Source organism: Tachysurus vachellii, chromosome 2 (genome assembly GCF_030014155.1).
Source record: "Tachysurus vachellii isolate PV-2020 chromosome 2, HZAU_Pvac_v1, whole genome shotgun sequence".
Classification (NCBI taxonomy): Eukaryota; Metazoa; Chordata; class Actinopteri; order Siluriformes; family Bagridae; genus Tachysurus; species Tachysurus vachellii.
Genome location: NC_083461.1, coordinates 28,195,993 through 28,208,206, shown reverse-complemented (window position 1 = coordinate 28,208,206; position 12,214 = coordinate 28,195,993). Strand labels below are relative to the sequence as shown.

The 12,214-nt window shown below is 34.3% G+C and overlaps 1 protein-coding gene across 2 annotated transcripts in view; it reads left to right on the top strand.

The window, feature by feature from the left end:
- Positions 1 to 11,417: 11,417 nt before the first annotated feature.
- The window catches only part of cfap36 (cilia and flagella associated protein 36), an 8,321-nt gene continuing 7,524 nt past the window's right edge, over positions 11,418 to 12,214 (top strand). For both annotated transcript variants that reach the window (XM_060864147.1, XM_060864146.1), the window contains exon 1: positions 11,418 to 11,694. In XM_060864147.1, coding sequence (XP_060720130.1) covers positions 11,592 to 11,694 — 103 coding nt within the window. In that variant the 5' untranslated portion in view covers positions 11,418 to 11,591. The remainder of the gene's footprint in view (positions 11,695 to 12,214) is intronic.

Below are 12,214 nucleotides of genomic sequence, written 5' to 3'. Positions count from 1 at the left end.
TGATGTCGTGTTGGGTTTCTAGCCGAAGCAGAGTGTGAGACGGCATAACGACATAAAGCTAAACTACTATTAATAAATAATAAACCCAACACAGCTGGGTTTCCAGCCACTTACTGTATTTTGAAGGCATATTTTTACAGTATATCCTGTAATTATTAAATTAATAATTATAATATTGAAATATAATAGAAATAGAAATAGCTTGACCCTTGGATGTTAATTTTTTCACATTTTTATTATTATTTATATTTATATTTATTAATAATTATTTATTATATTAAGTTATTAAATAATTAATTACAGCTGCCAGTATCTTGCTATGAATTTACAGCCAAATGTTTTGCAGTGACACATTTTAGTATAACAGTTAAATATATCTTTCTATTGTCACTGAGACTATCAGGAGGTGCATAAGACTTGTCTAGAGAGGCAACTAATGTGTTTTAGAATTCTATTTTGTACCTTGACAGTTGTGTGATGTGAGGAATTAAATTTTCCCCTCCCATTCGCCTGGATGCTGGTGTGAAGGTGGGTCAGCTCCACCTCATCCCCTTTATTGAGTTTTGCAACAGCCTTGTCCCTCTACAAGGACACATCCAAAATGTGTTGACCACACATTATGGATATATCCCGGATGGGAATCTGTGATTGTGTCATTCTGACCCTACGCACCTGGAATATTATAGACCTGTTGTTAATTTTTTTTTTTTACATGTGTGTGTGTGTGTGTGTGTGTGTGTGTGTGTTGTTCTCATCTAAAACATCTTAATCAACAGAACACATCCAGTGTACTAGAATGATTGTGCTAGAGAGTAAAATCAATCATAACATCAAATTCACTTACAGTTTTAATTTTGCCCTGAAGAGTAAAAAATCCGGGTCTTGAAAAGAGGTCCTTTTCTTCACCAGTCACTTGTTGTGAAAGTGGATAAAGGGCCTCCCTCGCTGCTCTCTCTGCTTCCTCTGGTAGGTCCAGGGGAGCTGTTCTAAATATCAAGGTTTGGGGGCCAACTAACAAATACTTTCACCCATTTCTAAAATTTAAAACAAAATTTATTATTACATAGGAAAGGCCAGCATCAAAATTGGTGTCATGGCCAGATTTTGACACCTTGTACATTTCCTTGCCATCACTCAACACACATTGCATGTTGGTATTGTAGGTGTCTATTTTGACCTCCTTTTCTTTAAAAATAAAAGTGGAGCCTTTATGGGTGGTGCGTGTTTGAACACATTTGCAGCTTAGGGGTGCATTGCTGGTTGAGCTGCATGGACTTGATATTCTGAGGGTAAGAAATAAAACACAAAAATACATTTTCTTGTTGATATAATATGTAAAACAATAAAAAATTCTTTCCATATTCTGAACTAAACAGGTTCGCATGTAGCCTATCCCAAGGGGGTCACAAGGCATGGGAAACCCTGGTCAGATCAATTGTTAAAAATTCATTTGAGTCTTTTGAACACATAACTCTTGATTCGTGAGATTTTTGAGAGATTCATTAAAGAACCGGTTCCTGAGGCAATTGTTAAAGAATCCGATTCACCTGTTGCGCTGTAAACACACCGAGGGGAGCGCACTTATAAGACGAGCTGTAGATGTGATCAGAGAAAAATACTACTATAAATCACTACCATGAAACATTAACGTCAGCTAAATGCTCAAATATAATTTTTTTTATTTATGTGCTGTGGATTAATCTGTGGCACCGAAAAGTGGTGCAGAACACACTGCTGTACAGACAAGTTCCTCAAAAAAAGCTCAATCCTGTCAGATTATACTGTTTGGCTGATATTTTATATATATATATATATATATATATATATATATATATATATATATATATATATATATATATATATTATATATATCTTGCAGAACCTTATCAATTTGTTTTATTATGGAGTTTTAAATATTTTAACGTCACTGATACCAAGTGAAATAAAAATACATCAGAAACCTGAGAGCGCACTACATTCACTCATTCATTCATTCATTCATTTTCTACCGCTTATCCGAACTACCTCGGGTCACGGGGGACACGCACTACAGTGCCGCGAAAAATTCCTCTGAGGAAAGCTACAGCCGCTAAGCACGTTATTCACTAATAGGCTACATGTCATTCACTTTCCGTCTTCGGAGTGATAGCGCTGTGGCTACGGTATCGGCCATCAAGCAAAAGATTGCAAGTTCAATTCCCGCATCTGACAAATTTCAAAGTTACATTATTATTTTTTAGTCGACGTATCTTTCTTTGGCTTATTAAGCTTTTTCAACGCCACAGATATAATTTCTAAAGTCACCTCAGAAGTACCTCAGAGGTACCTCAGTGAGCGCTAATAATACTGTCAGAACTTTGTAATTAGACTGTGATTATGTTCATAACCGCATTCATATCCGTTTAACAGTATTTATTATGAGTTTATTGCATGAATTTATAACTTATGTACAAAATATGCTCATATAATTTATTATGACATAAATGCCTCACCTCTCAGTCGTCTCGATCGCTATGTCTGTCAGGTATCGCGGCCGCGGCTTTTATAAACTCCCCACTGTATGTTTTGTCTGCACGCGCCGGCAGCAGACAAAACATTCAGATGCACGTAGAGATGCACACCTGAGGAGATTTCTGAGGTGAAGACGGAGGTAGCATTTCTCTATATTTATGTTAAATTTTATGTGATTTATTACTTAATTTGAGTTCATTAACGCGAAATACTTGTTAAACTTTTTTTTATGAATTTATTACTCTTGCTGTTAAAAAGGTTCAACAGTACAACAAAAACTGACCTCAGAAAAATATTACTCACTACCTAAAATGACTACCATATATATATGTGTGTGTGTGGGGGGGGGGGGGGGGGGGGGGGGGGTGGGGGGGGGGTCATTTGAGGTACTGCGTAATATTTTTCTGAGGTATTTTTTTGTTGTACTCATGAATTCATTTAAGGGAAATATGTATATAGACATTTTATTATTCTGATAAAATGGCTGGCAGTGTACACAGTTTCTTCACTTTTAGTATGATTAATGTAATGAGGGCTCAGTCACTTGTCATTTAGGACAAATCATTATGAGTGAATAATAAAAGTAAAAATAAACATAATAAATGCAAATATCTAAATAAATAAAATACAGATTTTATAACATAAGAGTATTGTATACAACAGAATATATCTGATATGATTAAGAGTATTGTATACATGGAATTGACCAATAGTGTGTTTGATAAAGTTGGACAGTGTGTGTGCCATGTTTCCCACTCTGTCTTACCATTTGCCATTTGGTGTCTTCTGTGGTAAGTGTTAAATATGTCTAGCTACAATTGCTGGATTAATTACGTTTCTCCAACCAGGCCTATATATGCCAACACACCAATATCTGACTCTTTTTCTCTCTCTCTCTCTCTCTCTTGTTTTTTTCTTGTATAAATACAGGTTGTTTCTCTTTCTGCTGGGTAAGTATTTTATTTTGATTGACCATTTTACACCTAGTATTAACATCTGTCTCAGTATTGGTCTGGTCACAAGTAGACACCCAATTGCCTGTTACACATGGTATTGACAGTCGTCTTAAATATATTTGATTTGATCTTTTTTGGTCTGCATGCTACTTTCTGTATCAGTCTTAGGCTGAATGATTCTGATTACCATTTTAATATCACCACATAGAATATATATGACTTCTTGAGTTTCATTTTATTCATTTTATCCTATTTTTATGAGCATCTTTCACAAACACGACAACGTTAGTCATAGAAAAGAAATATCTTTAAACAATCTTTCAAAATAACATTCCAACATTTTCTGTTCTTTAAGTCGTGTAATCTTTTTGTGCAACTGACTATCTGAGTGTATTTGGATTTTGAATTATCATTAGTTTTTTGCACAATGTAGTAGTCTACAGTATTTCCTCTAGTAGTTAATTTAATAATATTAATAATTAATTAATATTGTGCTTAACATTTATGCTCACTCATAAAATATTTTTTTTATTAGATTTTGTGCTGTGTTTTATTTCGAGGTAAGTAAAGCTTTCAGATTTCACATATTAATAATCAGAAACAAATTTGCAATAGAAAATATAAACTTTTTTTGTAACCTGTCTCTGTCTTTTTTTTTTCTTGTTTTATTTTTTCCCTAAAAGCTACATTAAATTCCGTTGCGTTAGTAACTGTGTTTGCTGCTTCTATTTACATTAATAACGGCTACTGCCACCTTTGTAATCAATTTATATTTTATTATTAATTAATTATAATTATGTTTGCCTTGTTTGAGTCTTGAACACAAGCCTTTGTCTGTTAATAACTGTTTTATTTTCTGCAGATTGGGTGTCTTTGCCAATCACTGTAAGAAGTATTGTTCCACAACATATTTAATACATTTAGCCATTTGTTGTTATTTTGTTCATATTAAATGATGATTGATAAGTTGAGTTTAACTTGAGTAAGTAACTTTTATTAATACAGTACATGTTATATTAGAAAGACTGATTTCAGTAGTGCATTTAATTTTCAATGTCCTGTACAATATGGTGAAATTGTCATTTACTGCAGTTAGTGATTCAGTATTTTTTTTTTTTATCAATTAGTATGTCAGTTTGCTTTTAAAAATGAAATTAACTTGTTTTTTTTTTCTGTTTTTGTCTGTCCTTTTGTGTCATGCTTTTAATACCTTTATCTTGCTCTCTGACCCTTGCTTTTCTATACTTTTCTATACTGGTGACTGGCCCAAACATCTAAAAAATGCTGCTGCTCCGCTTGCTGCTTGCTGCTTTGCTTGCTCGCAATATACCCGCAACGTATGCGGTATGAATCATACCTGCAATATTCAAAACGCAAATCCGCAAAACAAACGAATGCATCATGCAGAGCTTTAAAACGCTTAAGGGCCAGAGCACCCACGAAACCCAAAAAAACCCCCAATAATCTGTCAGAATTTCTGACCCCAACTCATAACCTCAAATAAAAAAGCTGAATCTTTAAAAGCAAGAAACAGGGAGTACCATTTACAGTTATTCTCACTGTTCTGTTTGTATTTAAAAGTTAGATTACAGTCAGTTGTTTGTTATTTACCTTTACTTCAATTTCTGAAGTTTAGTTCATCAAATACTTATAAAGTCAACTTTATCAAATATATAACACTTCTTTATTCAAAGTGATTTACATTTTTCCCTTGATTTCTCTGTGTTGATAAGTCAACATGCCAAGAAAAGGAAAGAGAAGTGAATCGGCAAAACAGCGCTGGAAAGTTAAAGGTTCATTTGACACGAGTACTGGTAACATCTCTGACTCAGGTAAGGATGATGAAAACCCATATGTTTTGTCTATTGTGGCATCCCACTGTCAAAGCGATCCAAGGTACAGCAGTTACTCCAGAGGCCAGCAGTGTACTTGTAATTCATTGATGTTTCTTACGGTGCACAATGAGTGTAATGAGCTAAACAGTTTGGATTTAGACCACATTCTACAGAAAGGTGATGCTCTATACATTAGCGTCAAACAGAACTTGCAAAGTCAAGGACAATATGTAGATAATTTTTTTAATTTTGATGAGCTACCAACCACAATTGAGACTAATACACATTGCTACAACATTGTAAAACATCCGCAGAGGTTTGGATTTTTGAGAGATACACCAGCCATTGATGGGTATGATAACTTAAAAAATACACTGCAATGTCTCACGGCTGATGTAAATGATGCACTGCTGATTTGTGGAGCCTTATGTATCGCTGTGTTCAGAGATAAGTTAGGGAGATTCGGTTATTTTGATTCACACTGTAGAACATCAGATGGCATGTCCACTGATGAAAGTTCAGGTACTGCAGTTATGTTAACTTTTTTCCGTTTAGAAGAAATGATAGAGAGACTGCTACTGTTGTTTCAAGGGTGTTTCCAACTGAGCGATCAGGAACAATTTGATCTACTACCTTTGTCATTTGTGAACAAAACATCCCAACATAGCACCCATGCTGACTCTGCACACATCTCCCTAGACTGTGATAAGTCTAATAATGCAACGTTTCCTGTACATGATGCCTCTGCCTCTTCTGACAACATAAATGTGAAAAAACTGAATAAGACTCAAAAGCAAAAGGAATACTTTAAAAATTGGCACAAAAATGTAGCACAAAGTCATTGTGTTTATGACAAAAATCTGACTTTTCTGAATAAACAAAATATATCAGATATACAAACAAATAATATACACCAAATAAAAAAGTATTATAACAAAAAAAAACCTGAATACAGGGAAAAACAAAAGCAAGCCATGAAGAAAAAGTATTGGCTTAATTTGGATTACAGAGATAAACATAAACAAGCCATTAAAGTCAGCTATAAAAATAATGAAAAATACAGAGAGAAAAAAAAGTGTAATGTAATCCGCAATTACATGAATAATGAACAATTCAGGGAAAGACAAAAGAACTATATTATTAGAAATTACAGAAATGATGCGCAATTTAAGGAGAAACAAAAGAACTATATTATTAGAAAGTACAGTAATGATGAGCAATTTAAGGAGAAACAAAAGAACTATATTATTAGAAATTACAGAAATGATGCGCAATTTAAGGAGAAACAAAAGAACTATATTATTAGAAAGTACAGTAATGATGAGCAATTTAAGGAGAAACAAAAGAACTATATTATTAGAAAGTACAGTAATGATGAGCAATTTAAGGAAAAACAAAAGAACTGTTATTAGAAAGTACAGTAATGATGAGCAATTTAAGGAGAAACAAAAGAACTATGTTATTAGAAATTACAGGAATAATGCTAAATATAAGGAGCAGCATATTCAGTATATCACTGACAGATATTTCAGAGATCTAGTTTTCAGGCAAAAGCAAAAAGACAGATTTACAATAAGGTATAAAAATGATTTGAAGTTCTATGGACAAAGAAAGGAAAAGTTTAAACAACTGTATCACTGTGATCCACATTTTAGGGCCCATCACAAGGAATACTATTTATTCAAATCTCAAAACAGGATATCTGCACTGAAGTTACTTCATAAAATACAATGTGTGGAGTATATACGGCAAAAATACGAAAGAATTGATCATATTCGGAAGCAGAGAGACATGTTTAAAAATAGTCAGTGTGTTGAATTGAGTCTAGATGCATTGAAGGCACTGAATATTTTTAGAGATATAATAAAACAGGGTCCAACTTATGTATGCACATGCTGTGCTAGAGCACTTTTCTCTAATCAAGTGCATGCTTGTTGTCATGAAACCTATAAAAAAAATCCAACTGTTGTTTCATGTTGCTTGACAGGCAGTTATGTTCATATCTGCAAAATATGAATAAAATTAAAATTAAAATATAAACAAAATCTCCCTAACTTATCTCTGAACACAGCGATACATAAGGCTCCACAAATCAGCAGTGCATCATTTACATCAGCCGTGAGACATTGCAGTGTATTTTTTAAGTTATCATACCCATCAATGGCTGGTGTATCTCTCAAAAATCCAAACCTCTGCGGATGTTTTACAATGTTGTAGAAATGTGTATTAGTCTCAATTGTGGTTGGTAGCTCATCAAAATTAAAAAAATTATCTACATATTGTCCTTGACTTTGCAAGTTCTGTTTGACGCTAATGTATAGAGCATCACCTTTCTGTAAAATGTGGTCTAAATCCAAACTGTTTAGCTCATTACACTCATTGTGCACCGTAAGAAACATCAATGAATTACAAGTACACTGCTGGCCTCTGGAGTAACTGCTGTACCTTGGATCGCTTTGACAGTGGGATGCCACAATAGACAAAACATATGGGTTTTCATCATCCTTACCTGAGTCAGAGATGTTACCAGTACTCGTGTCAAATGAACCTTTAACTTTCCAGCGCTGTTTTGCCGATTCACTTCTCTTTCCTTTTCTTGGCATGTTGACTTATCAACACAGAGAAATCAAGGGAAAAATGTAAATCACTTTGAATAAAGAAGTGTTATATATTTGATAAAGTTGACTTTATAAGTATTTGATGAACTAAACTTCAGAAATTGAAGTAAAGGTAAATAACAAACAACTGACTGTAATCTAACTTTTAAATACAAACAGAACAGTGAGAATAACTGTAAATGGTACTCCCTGTTTCTTGCTTTTAAAGATTCAGCTTTTTTATTTGAGGTTATGAGTTGGGGTCAGAAATTCTGACAGATTATTGGGCTTTTTTTTGGGTTTCGTGGGTGCTCTGGCCCTTAAGCGTTTTAAAGCTCTGCATGATGCATTCGTTTGTTTTGCGGATTTGCGTTTTGAATATTGCAGGTATGATTCATACCGCATACGTTGCGGGTATATTGCGAGCAAGCAAAGCAGCAAGCAGCAAGCGGAGCAGCAGCATTTTTTAGATGTTTGGGCCAGTCACCAGTATAGAAAACAATAGAAAAGCAAGGGTCAGAGAGCAAGATAAAGGTATTAAAAGCATGACACAAAAGGACAGACAAAAACAGAAAAAAAAACAAGTTAATTTCATTTTTAAAAGCAAACTGACATACTAATTGATAAAAAAAAAAATACTGAATCACTAACTGCAGTAAATGACAATTTCACCATATTGTACAGGACATTGAAAGTTAAATGCACTACTGAAATCAGTCTTTCTAATATAACATGTACTGTATTAATAAAAGTTACTTACTCAAGTTAAACTCAACTTATCAATAATCATTTAATATGAACAAAATAACAATAACAAATGGCTAAATGTATTAAATATGTTGTGGAACAATACTTCTTACAGTGATTGGCAAAGACACCCAATCTGCAGAAAATAAAACAGTTATTAACAGACAAAGGCTTGTGTTCAAGACTCAAACAAGGCAAACATAATTATAATTAATTAATAATAAAATATAAATTGATTACAAAGGTGGCAGTAGCCGTTATTAATGTAAATAGAAGCAGCAAACACAGTTACTAACGCAACGGAATTTAATGTAGCTTTTAGGGAAAAAATAAAACAAGAAAAAAAAAAGACAGACAGGTTACAAAAAAAGTTTATATTTTCTATTGCAAATTTGTTTCTGATTATTAATATGTGAAATCTGAAAGCTTTACTTACCTCGAAATAAAACACAGCACAAAATCTAATAAAAAAATATTTCATGAGTGAGCATAAATGTTAAGCACAATATTAATTAATTATTAATATTATTAAATTAACTACTAGAGGAAATACTGTAGACTACTACATTGTGCAAAAAACTAATGATAATTCAAAATCCAAATACACTCAGTCAGTTGCACAAAAAGATTACACGACTTAAAGAACAGAAAATGTTGGAATGTTATTTTGAAAGATTGTTTAAAGATATTTCTTTTCTATGACTAACGTCGTGTTTGTGAAAGATGCTCATAAAAATAGGATAAAATGAATAAAATGAAACTCAAGAAGTCATATATATTCTATGTGGTGATATTAAAATGGTAATCAGAATCATTCAGCCTAAGACTGATACAGTAAGTAGCATGCAGACCAAAAAAGATCAAATCAAATATATTTAAGACGACTGTCAATACCATGTGTAACAGGCAATTGGGTGTCTACTTGTGACCAGACCAATACTGAGACAGATATTAATACTAGGTGTAAAATGGTCAATCAAAATAAAATACTTACCCAGCAGAAAGAGAAACAACCTGTATTTATACAAGAAAAAAACAAGAGAGAGAGAGAGAGAGAGAAAAAGAGTCAGATATTGGTGTGTTGGCATATACATATAGGCCTGGTTGGAGAAACGTAATTAATCCAGCAATTGTATATTATATATCCCTATTATATATATTTATATATATAATAATTATATAATATAATTATATAATTTTGAATATTGCAGGTATGATTCATACCGCATACGTTGCGGGTATATTGCGAGCAAGCAATATAATAATACAGTTATTTAGTATATAAATATAATAATACAGTTCTCAAATTTAATGCGGTAGAGGCAAGTTTGTAAATAGACCTATGGATTTATGATTTTTTTTTTGTATGACAGTTTTGTTTTAATAGTTTGTTAATTTGTTCTTTTTAGGGTTTAATTGTCATTTATTTCATGTACAATTCTGTTTCTATTTAATAAATGTTCTGTTTAATTCTAGTAACTAAGCCTGATGATTTTTCCCCACCACATGTACCATAATAATTAAACACAAACCCTTAAAATAATTTAAGAAATTAAGCAGACCATTCATAACAAAAAGATTAACAGCAATAACAAATTAAACATTGAACTTTCAAATATAGTTGCTACCTTTTAACCTTCAACCTCTGGTTATGAATCTGATAAATTATTGGACCAGGGTGTTTTCCTGCATGGGTCCATAAAACCACTTCCATTTGAACAATGACTGCAAAATAGTCAAGTCAAGAAGCTTTTATTGTCATTTCAACCATATATAGGTGATGCAGTACACAGAGACACAACGTGTCTCCAGGACCAAGGTGCACCAAAAAAAAAGACATAAAGCTACATAAAACAAAATATAAAACAACATTTAGACTTAAGTCCTAGCCAAATGAAGTACAATGTGTGCAACCTAGTGCAACAGTTCCAGACAAGAACAGTGCAAACAGACAAAAAAAAAACAAAAACACTACAATACAAAAAAAAAAAAACACACAAAATAGTGCTGCCAGTGGGCATACTGTAGTAGCAGCATTTAAATGAGGTAATTATACATTTTGATACAACAATACAACAATTTGATGTGCAAAAACAGCAACCAAGATAGTGGTTGATTTTGTACAGTCTAGTGTAGTTCACACAGTTGATTAAGTGTGTGTGTGTTTGTGTGTGAGTGTTCAGTTCAGTTCTGTTTCTTAAGAAGCCTGATGGCTTAAGGGAAGAAACTATTGCACAGTCTGGTTCTGAGGGCCCGAATGCTACGATACATTTTTCCAGATGGCAGGAGAGTGAAGAGTGTGTGTGAAGAGTGTATTCGGATGACATCACATGCTCGTATCCACTTGCCTCCAAATGTATTGGCACCCTAGCGGTCCAGTAGCTTTCACAATCTTTCTGTCCACTTGCCTCCAAAAGTAACACTGACCCTTATGTCCACTCGCCTCCAAAAAGCACCGGCCTTTGCGAATACTTGCACCGTCAAAGCCAACATCAAAGTTTGTCTCGACGAACTTTACAAATCTAGTTTTTGTTTGTTTCTGTACTTTTTCTCACGTGCTGTACGTGCTCACGTAGCGCCCTTGCGTGCGTCCTGCGTCAACGCGTTACCATGGTTTCACGGCATTTGCTCTCTGGATCCAGGCGGTCTTGGACCAATCCTAATTGTCTCCCTGTTCCCTTTGTTAGTGCACTACATATAGCACAGACTGCTGCACCCTGGTTAGTACACTTTACGCTTTAATGTTGGATTCCATTTGGGATGCGGCCACATGTTGTTTTGGCCCGGTCTGAGGAAGACAAATGTCCGAGCTCTCGGTGGTGATTGTGTGCAGCATTAAATCCGTGCTGAGACGCTGCTGTTAGACAACAATAACACTGAGACAGAGAGAGAGAGAGAGAAAGAGAGAGAGAGAGAGAGTGCGCGCGAGCGAGCTGCTGCCGGTCATGGCGGAGGACAGCGAGTGGGTCACCGAGAGCATCGCCGCTTATCTGGGCAGCACAGAGTGGCTCATTCCGCTCACTGATTTTATAGAAAACAAATGTTCAGGTAACTTCTGCTGAATTCGTTATTATGCTCTTAAAGCTTATTATCATTAAAAACACAAAGGTATCTGCCTAGTAAATTAGTGTCATGTAAGGCTAGGGCTTGTTTAACTAGGGCTGGTTTAACTAGGGCTTGTCTTGCTAGGGTTTCTGTAACTAGGGCTTGTTTAACTAGGGCTTGTTTAACTAGGACTTGTTTAACTAGGGCTTCTCTAACTAGGGCTTCTCTAACTAGGGCTTCTCTAACTAGGGCTTGTTTAACTAAGGCTTGACTAACTAGGGCTTGTCTAACTAGCATCTTTTCTGCATGTAAGGATTAAAAAGCAAACAATTAGCATTCAACTAAAATACTAGGCTTCTCTCAAAGATTAAATTCTCTGCATTTGATATTTATTAATAACAATTAATGGCAGTGTATTTAACTCATAAAAAATCACTGACGTGCAACTACGTCCTAGCAAAGCATATAACCTGTATAGTACTGCATAGTATATACTGTACTCCTACATGTACTGTAGAGTAAC